Raw genomic sequence first — 16615 nt, 5'->3', positions numbered from 1 at the left:
GTATCAATTTGAACTCCAACATTTTTCTATTTCTTCCTAGAATTGAGCACATTTTAGTGTGACTCCCCCATTCCATGATTTCATAAGCTCTGAGTTGCAATGACAGTAAACTGTTCACAGGGAAGTTACCTCAAAAGGTTAAAGATAAAGCTGAAGTGATTAATATTTAAATTATTTTGATTAGCTAGGTTTGCATTAACATGATGATGGAAAATTAGTTGTCTCCTCTCAATTATCAGATACAGCACTCTATTGTGTGCTTGATTTGGGAATGCTCCAAAACAGAGCAAGAAGTGGTCTTTACAATTTTGGTTCGCTAGGTATAGTATTTTCTCAGATGTGGAAGTGAACCACTGATGACGTACGTGTGTTTAGACGAAATAACTACCATGATGCTAGTTGTAGTTGCCTGATCAATTAGTATCTATGCTTTGTCAATTCCATCACTGCTGCAAAAAGGTTGCTTGTCCTAGATCTATTTAATTTATGATTTGGCTAGTGCTTATTTGTTTATGTTGCTAATGTATTCTGGCTATTATATGATATTTCTAGCTGTGGCCTAAAGATTGTGGAACTGCCGGATGTGGATTTTCCCTTCTGTGTTCAATTTGTAGACACAGGATGTCAGCTTGTGGGAGAAAATTGATGACGAATTTATGGACTTGACATTGGCATTTCGCTGAAAAGACTACCCATGAAACGTTCCCAAGTTAGTAACTTTAATTAGTATCCTTTGCAGTAAGATCAGATTTCATGTTGATAGACAATCTTGTACGCGCGACATGCATCTTAGAAACATAAGCTCAACATTCCATTCAATCGTTTAAGGGTTGCTATTTCACGCGGGCATTGCACCCGAATACATTGTCATCCTGTTCACGTCCGTGGGTTCAGCTTGCTCAGTACTCGTAATCTCGTAACCTCCCGCCATGGAAATATGTTAGTAATACTTCGCAACGTGTGTATATTGAGCATGTTATTCTTTTTTATTTGAGAACCTGGAGTATTAGAAAGGGAATCAAGGTCCTCTCATGTGATCTTCATGTGATGCAAAATGAGACTCATCAGGGTTTCACTAGGAGATCTCTAACAGATGCCACATAATTGAATAGTATCAAAAGTCTAGTTTTCTACCTATGTCATCAATTGAAGTATATTTTTGTTATTCTGCATTTCAGTGATTGTTCAAATTTTGAAGTTAATTTTTTTCTTCTGCTATGTGCTCCAACAACTACTTCAACGATTTTGTAGTGTAATTTAGTACTATGTATAAGTTGCTTCTGACATGTCAAATTTGAGGAGAGAACAATTTCAAGGTGGTTTGTATTTTGAAAGAAATATTTGACTAACAAAATACAACATCAACCTTCAAATATCTGTTCCGATATCTGTTTGTCCAATGGGCTTGAATGAATTGACGATTCAAAAAAAAAAACCTTCAAATGTCTTAAAGTTGGCATTTAACGTTGTCTCGAAGATGCTCCAAGGAACATACATGTGGAGTATTTGTTTTTACAACCTTGTACTATGGGGTACGAATTAAAAACAACGGGGGGGCATTAACACGCGAAAATCCTTTCTGGGCGTGACCAAAGGTGATCCTCCCTGCTAACAATGTGGCCACATGGGATATTTTGCACAGGGGCTTCCAAAGGTGCCCGACGAGATGGGTTCGAGTCAGAGGCTGATCTCAATCCGCTCTGAACGTGTTGTTGAGGGCAATCCTACTCGCTGACAACGTGGCCGCATGAGATATTTTGCAGTCCTTTTCATGCCCGTTTCAATCCAAGGTTGATAGATTTGGAGTTTTGGGTCTTATCGGATGTATTCAATTGTTCCATTTGGAAGACTCGTTATAAATAGTACTTGCAGCCATCATTTCGAAGAACGAAAACTACAGGTACCTAAAAAAGTGTATGACTCATGTTATCCATGTTACTAATTGAAAGATATTCCTTGTTAACGCTATTATTGGTGACAGCTAAATGCATGCACCCAGAGGGAAGCCGATTTTCTGAGCGTTTGGTAACCTTTTTGTTTTCAGTTTTTGTTTTTATCTTTTTGAAAACTAATAAAGGAAACTTGTTTGGTAACAAGTTTCTAGTTTTGTGTTTTTCATAAACTTTTTTAGAGTTTTTGTAAACTGTGAAAACTACGAAAAAGGTGTTTTCCCTAGTTTTTTTTTTTTTTTGAAACACAAATATTACCAAACATGTTTCTTATTTTTATGAAAACATAAATTTGTTTCTACTTCTAGTTTCTTAAAAACAAAAAATTGAAAACTGAAAAGGTTTACCAAACGCACCCGGATCCACATATTAGGACGACTTCTTTTTTTTTTTCCCTCCCTTTTTTGGTCAAACAGAAATATCCACAGATTGGACTGCTAAACGGACTAGTCGCTCGAGTTCAAGCTCATGACTGAATTGTTAAAAAGTCCTTTTGAGACCGGTTTGTTACCTAAACAAAAGATTTTCAAACTTGTTAGGCTTGCAAACCAAGTTTGAATTGCTAGCTCGTTCAACTTTCATGGTTGAGACACACCTTTGGGAGAGAATACCTCCCATTCTCCTCTCATTTTTGGGTTGTCCATCACCAAACTCTAATGGGTTATTCTTTCTCCCTCTTTCGGTTTTTTTTTTTTTTCCTGATCTACAACTCCATATCTGGTTTTGTAGACTCCGTTTAATCGGCAATGAGTTCTTTGGCGATCGGATTTAACCGTATTTTGTAGATGGTTAGGCTGTGTTTCCCTCTTGTGCTGGGCCTTTTGGCTTTGTGTCTTTTTGAAGTAATCCCTACAATGGGGAGACTCTGCATTCTACGAGGTCGATGAAAGCGTCCGTCTTTGAATTGATTACCAAATGCATGACCCGACAGATTAATTTCAACCCGCCAAATCTCAATTCATGGTGTTATTTCACAACTGCGTGGGATAGAGTAAAAAACGAAAAGCATTATTAGCACTGGCAATTTACACAAACGTAATCTTGTAGCACAATTCCAATCAGGTCGCAAATATGGAGGATGCTAGTAATTATTTCATGCCCGTGGGGTGAGATACGTACGGTGCCCCAAACTCTTCTCTACCATGTATTTGCTTGGAATTCACACATTTTGTGGTGGAGATTAGATAAATGTGTGGTAAAAGATGAGTTCCAATGAATGATTTTTTCGATCTAGGGACTGGGCGAGAGAAGTTTGTGCGCAGGGAGTGGGTCATAGGAGTTTGTGTGCAATTCAGTAGATTTAAGCAGTTTTAAGGGGGGGGGGGGGGAAACCACTTTGGCTCTTCAAGGTTTTTTTTGTTTGTTCTTATTAAAAAAAAAATTTGCATTTGTTAATTTTGAGTCAATTTTTTTTGGATTAATGATTCGTTTTGGCGAGAGTAATTAGCAAAATTAAAAAGGTACTCCCTCCGCTCCTAATTGTTAGTCTATTATTCCTTTTTGGGTTGTTCCAAAATATTGGTTCTTTTTCAAAATTGGAAGGAGAAATTTGACAATTTTTCAAAAGTGTTTCTCACAAGTAAATATAAGTGTTGTAAAATAGGTAGAATATAAAGACAGTGGAATTTTTAAAGGGCCCAACAATATGGAACGGAGAGAGCATGACTTTTAGCAAAACTTTTTATTGTTGAAAATATCCAAAATTATGGGCTCAATTTTGGATATTTCCTCAAAATTTGGATAACAGTCATAATTTATTCCTACAGTATTTCTTTTTCTTTTGTTTTTTTCTGGATTAATTTTGCAGAAAAACTTATTTACGAAGTTTCCGTAAACTTTTTGAAGTGAATCGCAAACGTCTAAAAGTTTGTTTTGAACGGTTCAAATTCAAAATCGAAATAGATTCGCGAAATTGAACAGCGCGTAAGTTTCTCTCTATTTTGAAGGGTTCTCTCTTTAGGTGGTCATTGAGAGACCACTGCTACTCCATACGTCGGCGATTGAAGAAGTGATGGAGATACCGGAAGATGTGTTGACGGAGATCCTGTCTACGGTGCCAGTGAAATCCCTCCTCCGATTCATATCGGTCTCTAAACACTGGCACTCTCTCATCCAGAACCCTACCTTCATCTCCCTCCACCACCATCGCTCCCAAACCAACCACTGTGTCGCCGCCACCAAACAATGTGTCTTTAAGGGACAAGTCAGAGACGGCACAGTGTTTTCCGACCACCACCAAACAATATTCCAACAGCTAGACCTGTCTTGCTCCGGTCTGATACGCAACGACGTCGACGTCGAGGTTGTCTTCCTCGTGGGTTGTCACCACGGCCTCGTGTGTCTCGCCCATGAAGTCACCTCCTCCATCATGATATTCAACCCTGCCACAAAAGAATCCAGGCTACTCCCTAAACCCCTTTATAAATCAAAGCACAGGAGCTACTTAGGGTTTACTTTTGATCCCAAGGCTAATGATTATAAGGTTATTAGATTCTGCTCCAGCTTTGAGGTTAGGACGTTTACTGTGTGTTTCGATGAGGATGACCCTTCTGACGACGCATGGTTTGAGTTTAATATTAACTGGTGGGATCAGAAAGTTCAAATCTACCACCTGAGTACCGATTCTTGGAGAGAAACCGACGCCGTTGTGCCGGAAGATTTCCCTGACGGCGCTGAACGTCATTGGATGGAGTTTTCTACTGGGTTGGCCTTGATGACGGTACTTGTGCTTGGCTAGTTAGTGCGTTCCACACGTTTGTAGAGGTGTTCGAACGGATACCCTTGCTCGACGGCATTTGCTTTCCACGTATGACTCAGCTCCGCGTTCTGCATGATTCCTTCCCTTGCCCTTGTTCTGCCTAAGGTTGGCTACCCGCTGAACGATACAAGCGTTGACGTATGGTTAATGAATGAATGCGGAGTTGATGACAAGTGTTGGACTAAAAGATACAATATTGGACCTCTCCCCGAATATCGCTGTGTGTTGGGATTTCGACAAAATATTGAGGTTCTTTTGAATCGCAATAATAGAGAGATGGTGTCATACAACCTTAATACTCATGAGATAAAACATTATAGACTCTTATACAATAAGAGGGAGTTGGGGCCACAAGTACTGCAAGTTTTTCTATATGCAGAGAGCTTGATTTCAGTTAAGAGACGAGTTGATTGAGGTAAATTAGGTTGGTACTATTTACTCATACCTAATCAAGAAGGGGGAGGTGAGGTGATGAGTGGTATGCTTGGAACTTTCCTTGGAAGTCTTCTACTTAAGCACTGGTAAAATAAAAGACAGTTTATTCAGGTTTGTCAATACGTTTAGAAGAGTGAAGGGTTGGATTTTCATGGCTTTGACCATGTACATATATTAATTTTCATTTTTTTCTCGTATATAATTGGGTTTTGTTCCTATAGTACATTACAGAATTGGATCCTTGGTTCCAACTTACATTGATAAGGAAGCACATTTAATTAGATTTTGAAGCATAAGGTTTGCTACACTGAATAAAGTTTCCTTTTATTTGGTTGTGATTGTTATCATTTGGAGAGTTGCACTATCCGTCCTCCCTCCATGGGTTTTTTTTATACAATGATGCCTTAAAACTATAAAGTAGGGTAGCCTGGTTGTTGGCTACCTTTTTGGGTTGGTATGGTTTCTGAGAGAGCAAAACAATAGGACATTTGATGGAGGGGAGGAGATTGTTTTTATCGTAAAGAGTTCATTTTCTTCTATAGTTTGTCGTCTGGATACGAGGGTAGTTCCACGTAGCTTGTATCAGTTTGTTGATTTCGTGAATTCTTTGCATACGTGTATCTTCTGGCATTTTATGTTATACTCTTCTGCATTGCTTTTATTTGATTTTGGAAGTTTAGGTTTCCCTTTTTGGACATAGTTGCATCATGTGGATGCTCTTCAACATGTTTATGTGTGAAAACCAAATAGACTAGAAACATATGGATGAGGTTGCGCATTCACCAATAAGTCAATCTTCTAGATAAGTAGATATACGCCTATATAAACATAAAGAGATGAAGTATGAAGAAAACTTATGTGAGTACACGCATATAATGGATACACCTGCCCATAAGTACTCTTTATAGATCTCAGAAGGACACTCTCTAGCTGCCACTTTGTGAATCGGTTACTTAGCGCACACTTTAGGAAACACATAAATAGGATTACATAAGAGAACGCGCTGCGTTGGATGTACCCAGTATCTTTTCTAGAGTAGACTAAGGTTGGATTAACAAGATTAGAAAATAGGACATTCAAGGGAGTTCAGGAGCCTAAAGAGTTCCTCTCTTGTTTTGTTTGGGAATAGAAGCATTGATGATGTCTTGGGGTTTTTTTTTGCATTGGTGCTTAATTAGCTTCGGTATATTTATGCTTTAGTCCTCCTTGTGTTGTGTTTACCTTCGTTGTGCAAGGTTTTCACCTTGCATCTGGGTTTCATTCCCTTGACGCTTGTTAATATATTTGGTAACCATAGACGCAGAGGGATTATGTACATCTAGAAGTAGTTGCTCGTTCACAAGTCATTTTTTTGAGTCTATGAGCATGAGTAGCTGACGGATCTTTCCATAGCATTCTGATTTTCTTGCTTTTGCTAGTGGTATACACGCAGGAGGTATACACGTTGGCATTGTTGGCTTTGTGTCCTTTTTCTCTTGTGGCAGCTGCTTTTATTTAGTTTAGGTCTATGGACTGTGTAGGTTGTATCTGTTTGTTTTTTTTTTATTATTGATATAATCTGCATTGTCTGAGATTCTCAAAAAACTTGGGATGTGTTACTCGCAATTGGCTCGATAAAATCTCGTTTGAAATCAACTTGACTGATAAATAAACCAAACTTGAACATATTTTAATATGCTCGTGAAGCATTTATACCAACCTTGAACAAGCCAGTGCTGAGGTTGTTCAACTCGTTCGTCAGCCCAAGCCAGAGACTAATAGACAAGAGTGAGAAACATTTCCAGAAGTAAAGTAACGGTTCTTCAGAATGGTGATATGAGGTGAATTTCACACCAAATATGAAAAACTAGTAGCAACCAATGAAGCATAACTTCTTGAAGGTGAAAAAGTACCTAAAAATTGAATAGCGCAAGTTTAAATCTTGTAAAAGACTAACAAAAATAGTAGTTTACTTTCAAAATTTAATTCAATGAATATAACTGGATTACAAGATCATGCAAAACCAAAACTACATACCTGCAAAATGTGCCGTATGTGTTAATAATTTTGCAAAACGGTACATAAGGTTGGGGGATATGAATACAACAACAAAAGGAAAAACAATGAAGAGAGACTCTGAAAATGAATAATTGGGTACCGGAAAACTAAAGCGAAAAAAGAAAGAGCGTGAAAATCATCTGAAAGACCACTGGATTTCTTCTAGAGTTCTTCCCTTCGTCTCAGGCACGTAGAGAGACACAAATGCAACAGTAACAATGCACATAACCATATAAATAGTGAATGTTCCTGTTGTAATGAAGAAATACCAGTTAGAAATCAAGACTTGGAACACATAATAAAAGACTCAAACTGTTTAACTGTCAAACTCCATTGTTTCCTTACTGTTTTGGATTAACTAATTGCATTTTGCTTATATACGTCGCATGTAATACCCATCGGTTAAAAAAGCCAAACACGCCGAATGTAAAAGAAAGACAGATAGGAAACACGCGCGAGTGCATGCAGAGAAAGAGAGGGGGAGGGAGAGAGGGCAAACCTCCACCGCTCCAGTTCAACATTATGTTGGCAGTCAACGTAACTATCCAGGCACAAAACCAGTTGGCCAGTGTTGCTGTGCTTCCAGCAAGGCTCTTGATATTGACTGGAAGGATCTGCCACGCAGCAACGGCATATTCAAAGGGGAATATAGGAATGAGCCACATACTTGAGTTAGCAATCGATCAGTTTTTGTTTCTATGCATTGGTCTTTGACAAGGTAGCATAGTTCAGTTTTTTACTGCTTGATTTGATAATGATGACGACTAGGTTTATGATTATAGGATAAAGATATTCCACTCAACCGATAATTTTCAAGCATTTGGAATAAATGAAACTGGCAATTTAGCCGCTTTTGTAAATCCTATAGCCAGCGGGCCAAACTTTTGAATGTTGATATAAAAACCTTAATGCCAAGATCGTTGGTCATTCCTATAGGATAATGCAACGATAAACATAAATTAAAATGCTAATAAAAACGTAATTATGCATTGACAATAAATTGGGTTGGGGAAAGGAATGTATTACAACTCCTAAATTCTCTATTATGATTAATGGAGGGCTCGAAGGGTACTTTCCAGGAGCTAGAGGTCTTAGGCAAGGGAATCCTATCTCTCCTTACCTTTTCCTCTTAGTTATGGAAGCTTTCTCTTCCTTGCTACAATGGAATATAGAAGCTGGGGAGTTCACGTACCATCCAAAATGCCAGGCTCAAGCAATTTCACATGTTGTGTTTGCAGATGATCTTTTCATTTTGAGTAGCGCTCATGAGAAATCCTTGCATATTATTTTTCAGACTTTGAAGGATTTTCATGGGTTTTCTGGAATGCAGCCCAACTTGCTCAAGAGTGCAATCTATTTTGCTGGTGTCCCTAGTACAACACAGCAAGAGTTGTCTCAGTTATTGGGCATTCCTGTGGGACAACTTCCGGTGCATTATTTGGGGGTTCCCTTAATAAGTACTAGATTAACTTCATCTTACTGTGCTGTTTTGAAAGAGCGGATTTTGGCAAAAATTCATAGTTGGACACAGAAATTTCTTTCGTATGGAGGAAGGGCCCAACTAGTTCAATCAGTTCTCTTTAATATCCAGAGTTACTAGAGCACTACCTTTGTTTTGCCTCAGAAAATTATCAAGGAGATTGAGAGTTTGCTTTGTGCTTTCTTATGGTCTGGAGCAGATTTAAAGCACACTGGTGCTAAGGTTAGCTGGGCCAACCTTTGTGTCCCAAAGAATGAGGGAGGCTTGGGTTTAGGTCCATTAAAGAGTGGAACAAAGCTGTCAACATGAAGCATCTCTGGGCCATCAGTCAAAAAGCTGATACGTTATGGGTTAAATGGGTTCATGTTTATATCTTGAGAGGTCAAAGTTTGTGGGGGGTTCAGATTCCTTGTGAGGCTTCTTGGGTGATTAGGAAATTGCTGAAGCTGAGGGATACTTGCCAAGAGTGGATTAGGTATGTCATTGGTAATGGTACAGATACTTTCTTATGGACAGATTATTGGCATCCTATTGGGGCGTTATACAAGAGATTTGGAGAGACTGTGGTGGCTCATAGGGGATAGGGGAAGAGCATTACAAGCCAAGGTCTCTTCTATCATTGATGAGGGTGTTTGGAAGCGGCCTAGGCAACGAAACAGGGCTATTATGGAAATTATGAGGGAAACTCCTGATGGGTTTCTGCCATCTCCATCTGTTAGGGACACGGTTATATGGACTCTGACTGCAGATGGTAAATATTCTGCCAAATCTGCTTGGGAGGCGTGTAGGCACCGAAATCCCATTCAACCTTGGCATGCTATTGTGTGGTTTGGTTATGGAGTTCCTTGGTGGAGCTTTATTAAGTGGCTGACTGTTTTGGGGAGATTGCCTTCTTGAGATAGGTTGGTGAGTTGGGGTATGGTGGTGTCTCCTCAGTGTGTCCTATGTTCGTCTGGCATGGAGTCTCACGCTCATCTATTTTTTGACTGCCATTTTTCTTCCTCAATTTGGCAACAAATACTATCTAGGAATGGTATTACTCGATCTATATTGCCCGTCTCAGGAATTGGAGTAGGCAGTCCAGAACAGAAAGGGAAAAGAGCTCCGGAATTCTCTCTATAAGCTCTCTTTGGCAGCCTCCATTTATTATATTTGGGGGGAGCGCAACCTGAGAATTTTTCAAGGCAGATCCAGAGATGTGACTGCGGTTTCTCTGACCATCTTTAATTCAATTCGAGCTAAGGCTAACTCTTGGGCAACGGTGAAGTTCTCGGCCCAGAACTGAGGTCTCTGTGATGCTTGGCTCGTGGACTCTCGAATTTTCGCTGTTAACAATTGTTGATAGGATGTTGTTTTCCTGTTTTGAGTTGGTTTTTTGCCTTCTGTTGGGGCTTTTGATGTATAGGTTTCCAGGGGGATGCCCCTGTTGCTTTGTGTAGCTTTTTGGCACTGTTTGTTGGTATAAAATTTTCACTTACCAAAAAAATAATAATAATTTGGTTTGATCTACAACCGACCCCGATGATTATCGATATTTAAGCAATGCGTGAATCATCAATTCCAGCAAGTTCGAGCAAGCCAATTCACTAGTGCAATGTGACATTCCATAATAACTAAATAATGGGTACCTCAGACATTATGAGCCATGGAATAGGCCCCATTCCAAGAGAAAATGCAATTATCATGCCCTGGGACAAGAATAATGTGGTCAGACAAACCAAGAAAAGTTTAGCAACAAGAAGTTCAACCATTATCTTTTATGCTTTGTGTAATTTTAAAAAGGACGTACCACAACTCCAACTACTGCGATGATGCTCAATATGGAATAAAGGGTAGTATCATTTGATATAGAATCCTGATATCAATCAAAAGCACACGCAAAAATATAAGATACGGTATGCTTAATCCAACAGAAAAGGTTAAATTACACAACACAGTACTACCTTTATGAAGAATGAAACTGCAACAACTAGGAGGCTAACAGCCATTCCAGTAGAAGACACCTGAAACAAGGGTTTAATCAATTCCCCTCATTCATGTCAAATGGCATATACGCTTGCTGTTTAGAACATTATTTTTTTCAAACTCACGATGAGTAGAATCCTACGGCCTGTTTTGTCAACCAACCATGTAGCAACTCCAGTGGCAATAACCTGAATATTTCAGAATCTCCCCGTTGATGACTTGAGCGCATTACGAACAATATCAAAATTTCAACTGGACTGAAGAAAACAATATGAATAGTATTTTTCAAACCATACCTGAACCAAGCCAAGTCCAAAAGTAGCAACATTACTTGATGTAATCCCTGTTCAAGGTTAAGGCAACTATTAAAAGCCACCTAAACTGAACTGAAATGAGTGTTCTTAATAATCAGTGCATAGACGAGATGACAAATAATCCATCAATGCATAAAGGAGAAACAAACAGTAGCACTTCTTTAGACAGAATCAACGAACATAGTCAAATGAAGATAAAAACCACAACCACCCGCAGTTTGTGGATTAATTAAGGATAAGAAGTAATTCACCTAACTTTAGCTATGAAATGCAAGTGGCTTGGAACAACTAGTATTCCTTGAAATCATCAAACTTCTGATGGGCAACCACAAAACATTTTGAGGATGCAGTTTCACTGACAGTTTTGATTGGTTAAAAGAAAGCAAGCAGCAGTACTTTGGTGACTCAGGAACACCAACCCCAGAAAATGCACAGGTAAAGACAAAACGATTTCATATTTACCAGCAGATTCGAAAATGGTACTGGAGTAGAAGAGAACTCCATTAGTTCCACTCAATTGTTGGAGGACAAGTAATCCAATTCCTACCTACAGGATATCACATAACAGGAAAGAATTAGCTCCAATGTTTCGTCACATAAAATGAGAAAAGAATAGAAACAAGCATAGAAATTAGAACTTTAAAACCACAAGCACTACCATTAGCGGAAACCAATATCTTCTTTGCTTGAGATCGCCAAAACGTACTGTAGCTCTCCTGCCAGTTGATGCTACTGACCGCTGCACAATGCATATGTGATCAATGAGAACATGTGCAAACAAACTAAACACAATTGATTTACAAAGAGAGAATCATTAAACATAAAACAGAAACCAAAAACCGAAACAGTAATTGTGTCTATCAGCAGCCCTATTCTCTTTTCTCAGGCGAACAACCCTAGCTCAATTGAAGAAGTATGATTTGGTCTTTTCTTAATATTCTTTTTGTTTGACTAGGAAGATGCACATTGTAATGTACTAACAATGAAGACTTGAGCCTGAACCTCTCCTCTGCCAGTGTAAGAGAAACCACTGGTAACAGCTGTAATAGATACAATGATGAATGATCTTTACCTTAATTTCATTTACTTCAATGGAAATGTCAGTATCAAACCCTCTGAGCACTTGCAAAGATGCTTCAAACTCTTCTGTCATTCCCATTTTTGCCTAGATACAACAAAGAAACTTGGTTTCACAGATGACAACCACATATTAAACTATGAACAAGAAAACACACTACTTTCATGAAGCTTACCAGCCACCGGGGGGATTCAGGAACGAAAAATAGGCCAGGTATCAATATCAGACATGGCAATATTCCTGAAAGTAAGTATTGAAATCTTGTTAATTCAGCGATACATATTTTATGATTTTTTCTGACATGTAAATGCGTTTGAAAAGATTTTGAACTTCTTTTTTCTTTAATTATTGTGGAAAGGCAAAGGGTTAGCACACTGGCATCCATATTGTCTCCATTTACACGGGGAATTATTTTTGAATTAACATTGGCTTCCAACAATCACAGAAAAGTGAAAATGTGCCCAGAATGGCATAGCGGGTGATGGTGCGGATAATGAGGCGGCCGATTGCATCATTCATCAAGATCTTTTAGGATTCAAGCTGTGGATGGGCTAATATTCAATCTATATTCCTGTTTGTTTGATATCTGCGTCCGTCACCCTTGATGTTTCTATTCCTTGGCTTTTGTATATTTTGCACGTATTCTACCTAATGCAACCTCCACCCAAACCCAAAATAGAATAGAGAGACAAAATAAAAACATCCCAATGCCAACTTTACCTTTCTAATTCACTAAGTTTGATTCAGAATCAATACCAATTATTGACCAGCTTTACTATTTGAGCTTGAACAAGTTTCAGCGGGAATGATTGTTTGTCAACGTATTTGGCTTCACTAACTTTTGCTAGGGGTTATGGTTATGGTGTACTTTTTTTTTTTCTTCTCTTTCCAAGAGAATTTAATGAAATGATAATAAAAATTGTATCCCCACAAGTTGTTGGTTTTTTTCTAAACATGAACCAACATCCTCCTAATTGCGCTGAAATTGGTTCCAAATTGGGAGCACCAATAGTTCTATGGTCTGAGCATCTACAGTTGAACAAACACTCCTTGGCCTAGCACTGAAGAGAAGTAAGATGAGCAGAACTGCTGTTTTATATTAGCACGTCTTTATTAGTTATATTACGTTCTCTCCAATGGGAGATTGCATTCACTAGGAATGACGATCAAAGGCACAGAAATATATAACTAGTTGGTAGAGACTTTATAAGGGCTTTAGTGACTTACCCAGAACTGCAAGTACTCTCCAATTAACGAAAAGACCAAGCAAATAGGCCAGCATAATTCCAATTGTGACAGAGAGCTAAGCACCAGGAAAATATCAAGATTAATGGGTATGGCATAATGCATTCAGACTTACAAGTGACAACAGCATATATACAACTAAGCATTTCAAGAAGACAACCTGGTTAACTGAACCCAATCCGCCTCTCAAGTTTTGAGGTGCTATCTCGGCTATATATACGGGAACCTAACGTTACGAAAACATCAATTAGGTTATTTTACCACCCAACAACAAATAAAAGCTAAATACTTACTGTATAAGAGATTATTCCCACACCGAACCCTTCCAACAACCTTCCCATATAGAGAAAAGACGAATCCTAAGCAAAACAAAAGGATGATTATTTGACGACATCTTTACGCATAAATGCTGAAGGTCTAATTACTAGAAAGTCTGAATTACTCACTTTAGCAAATGAAATGGCTAGCCAACCAATAATGTTTGGGATGGCTGCAATCATCAAAGACTGCAATTTAACAGGAGAAAGCAATAATCACTTAAGTAATTCAAATTGAGCAAATAACAACAGATCCAGAAAATCAATATAACTATCATACCCCTTTTCGCCCAATATACTCAGCAATCTGACCACTAGCTATTGCCCCAACCATTGCACCCACATTTGATAGAGAACCAAACAAAGAGTACTGATCGCAAAACCAGAGTCAGTAACCATACCGAAATAAACCCAAATGCAATAGAATGAGCAAACTTTAATCCCACCTCAGATACGGTTAGTCCAAGTTCGTCCGTGATAGCAGTTTGTGTAGGAGAAGAATAACCAGACTGAAAAAAAAAAAAAAAAAACGATATCATTCAATAACCTTTTAATTGATAACTAAGCAACAGTCCAAGAACAATATCAACCTCTGTTTGACTACCAAGAAAAAACTGAAATACTAGAAACTTCACCAATTTGATTTGAGGCTTATCAGGGCATCTCCAACTCTTACTTAAATCTTGACTTAAATTTAACTAAAGATCCCTAAATATCTCCCTACGCCTACCCTCAAACACATACCAAAAAGTGTTGCACTCGTTTTATCTTAAATTAAGAGAGACTCTTTCTTTTACTTGTTGCAGTGTTTCCGAATTTAACACGCTGCCATTGAAGCACATACTGAAACTATGATTCTATCTCGGTTTGCCAACTGGAATTTTTCATATAAGAAAAGCTTGTAATCAAATTTGTGCTAAAAATTCACCACACGCCATTAAAGAGGCTTTTTATTTTTATGATTCAGGGTATCCGGGCTAGCTTGCGCGCTCCTCAACTAATCCTAGAGGACCAATCCCGCGTCTGGGCCATCAATGAAGTTTTTTACTCAAACTATGCTTAAATCTGGGCTTGCACAAACGCATTGTTGTATAATATCAGACATAGTTTTTACTCCAACAGAGCATGAATTTGGGTAAATTGTTTGAGATGAAATCATGGGTTTCGTCAAGTTTCATTCATTGCTCCTGATTTCTCGGCAACCAAACACAAATTCAACCTGAAAGACAAGACATTTTGTACTGAAACTATATCTGGATCTTCCCAATAGGAATCTTTCATAAGAAATTTGTGCTACAAATTTAGCACACACCATTAAAGAAGCTTTTTTTATAGCCTAAGGTATCCGGGTTAGCTTACGTACACCTCAACTAATCTTGGAGGACCAATCCCACGTCCAAGCCATTAATGAAGCTTTTTTACGCAAACTATGCTTAAATCTGGGATTGCCTAATTGCAATGTTCTACATCAAACAAATTTTTTACTCCAATTAAGCACCAATTCGGGTAAAGAAGCTCTTTTTATATATAATTCAATTATTCAAGGTATTTGGCTAGCTCACACACGCCTCAACTAATCTTGGAGGACCAATCCCACGTCACGGGCCATTAATGAAGCTTTTTACTCGAACTATGCTTAAATCTGGGATTACCCAATTGCAATTTTTTACCTCAAATTAAGTTTTTACTCCTATTAAGCACCAATTTGTGTAAAGGTTTGGAGATAAATCATTGGGTTACATCAAGTTTTGCCTATGATTTCTTGGCAACCAAACAAAAATTCAACCTGAAAAACACGAAAGTTTGTACCTTAATACCATGAAACAAAATTTTTTACTCCAATTAAGCACGAATTGGGTAAAGGGTCGGAGATGAAATCATGGGTTTCAAAATTCCATTCATTGCCTATGATTTCTTGGCAACCAAACCCAAATTCAACCTGAAAGACAAGAAAGTCTGTACCTTTGTTATATCAAATAAAGTTTTTACTCCAATTAAGCACGAATTTGGGTGAAGGGTTGGAGATAAAATTATGGGTTTTTCAAGTTCTCATTCATTGCCTATGATGATTTCTAGCGGAGAGAGAGAGAGAGAGAGAGAGAGAGAGAGAGAGAGAGAGAGAAATGGGTGGGCAGGGTCTTACGGTGAAACCGAACTGGATGGGACCCAAGGCGACGATGAGGACGCATGCGACGACGGAGATTGAGCTCTCGCGAATGACCTGAGAGGAGCCCATCATGCTGGACTGCCTCGACCCCATCCGGTACCAGCTCCCCGTGTGGAGGAACGGCTTCTTGAGATCCTTCGAATCGTCACTCTCCTCCCTGAAACTCATTTTCAATCTCTCCTCCGATCCCTCCTCCTCCTCCCCTTGTCTCTCTCTTGATGATTAATTGATGGAAATCAGCAATTGGGCAGAGAGTTGTGTTCGCGTTTGGGGAAAAAAGATCTTTCGTGGGTAGTTTTTTTTTTGTTTTTTGTTTGTGTATTCTTCTTTTTCCCGTTGTTGAATTGCCGATGACAGGGTGGGTTAGAGAGAGAGAGAGAGAGAGAAAGGGAGAGAGAGATTTGAGATGTTTCTAATCTGGTGATGGATGATTGGGTGAGACCGTGAGAGCTGTGCCGAAGCGATCGTGAACGCAGTGGACTAGGGGTAATTTCGTATGCAGCATTTGCCACCGTTCCAATTTAATTGTACCTTATATATTTTAATCAGTTAAAAAATTAGTTATATTTTTAAATTTATAATAAATTTAATATCGAACATGGATCTTATTTGGTAGATCCAGATTAGTTCTATAATATTATATTTTTAAAATCACATAAAACATTATAAATTATAAAATATATACAATTGAAAAGTAACATGAACTCTCAAAAAAGACAATTAAATTGGAACGAATAAAGTAGTTTATGTGTACCACGCAATCAACCCACTCGGCGTTGCTTGAGTAATATTCCTAATCATTTACCTAGCGTTAAATGATGCGATAAGAATATTAGTACTCTATCATTCTATTTTGTTTGGTGGCTGAAA

The 16615-nt window shown here is 38.4% G+C and overlaps 2 protein-coding genes across 2 annotated transcripts; one reads left to right on the top strand and one right to left on the bottom strand.

Annotated features, from left to right (window-relative positions):
- Positions 1 to 3355: 3355 nt before the first annotated feature.
- On the top strand, positions 3356 to 6257 carry LOC131331031 (F-box/kelch-repeat protein At3g17530-like). Its single transcript, XM_058364836.1, has 2 exons — positions 3356 to 3388; positions 3757 to 6257. Exon 2 carries the CDS (start codon positions 3961 to 3963, stop codon positions 4684 to 4686), a length of 726 nt encoding a protein of 241 aa, XP_058220819.1. The 5' UTR covers positions 3356 to 3388; positions 3757 to 3960; the 3' UTR covers positions 4687 to 6257.
- Positions 6258 to 7074: 817 nt separating this feature from the next.
- LOC131331030 (sugar transporter ERD6-like 6) lies at positions 7075 to 16177 on the bottom strand. The gene is made up of 18 exons (XM_058364835.1): positions 15722 to 16177; positions 14025 to 14087; positions 13859 to 13948; positions 13708 to 13767; positions 13555 to 13620; positions 13422 to 13487; positions 13244 to 13319; positions 12192 to 12256; positions 12011 to 12103; positions 11597 to 11677; positions 11401 to 11485; positions 10921 to 10967; positions 10750 to 10812; positions 10603 to 10662; positions 10449 to 10514; positions 10288 to 10347; positions 7679 to 7793; positions 7075 to 7428 (listed from the first exon to the last, which is right to left on the bottom strand). The coding sequence occupies exons 1-18, from the start codon at positions 15911 to 15913 to the stop codon at positions 7316 to 7318; spliced, it is 1461 nt and encodes a 486-aa protein (XP_058220818.1). The 5' UTR covers positions 15914 to 16177; the 3' UTR covers positions 7075 to 7315.
- Between the last annotated feature and the right edge of the window lie 438 nt (positions 16178 to 16615).

This window comes from Rhododendron vialii, chromosome 6a, assembly GCF_030253575.1.
Source record: "Rhododendron vialii isolate Sample 1 chromosome 6a, ASM3025357v1".
Lineage (NCBI taxonomy): Eukaryota > Viridiplantae > Streptophyta > Magnoliopsida > Ericales > Ericaceae > Rhododendron > Rhododendron vialii.
The sequence above is the reverse complement of the archived record's forward strand: the minus strand, read 5'-3'. Positions and strand labels throughout refer to the sequence as shown.

Coding starts and splice junctions, on each gene's coding strand:
- LOC131331030 (XM_058364835.1), bottom strand. CDS start 15,913: ATGAGTTTCAGGGAGGAGAGTGACGATTCGAAGGATCTCAAGAAGCCG. Junction 13,768..13,858: donor AGTATATTGGGCGAAAAGGG/GTATGATAGTTA, acceptor GTTAAATTGCAG/TCTTTGATGATTGCAGCCAT. Junction 11,486..11,596: donor GATATTGGTTTCCGCTAATG/GTAGTGCTTGTG, acceptor GATATCCTGTAG/GTAGGAATTGGATTACTTGT.
- LOC131331031 (XM_058364836.1), top strand. CDS start 3,961: ATGGAGATACCGGAAGATGTGTTGACGGAGATCCTGTCTACGGTGCCA.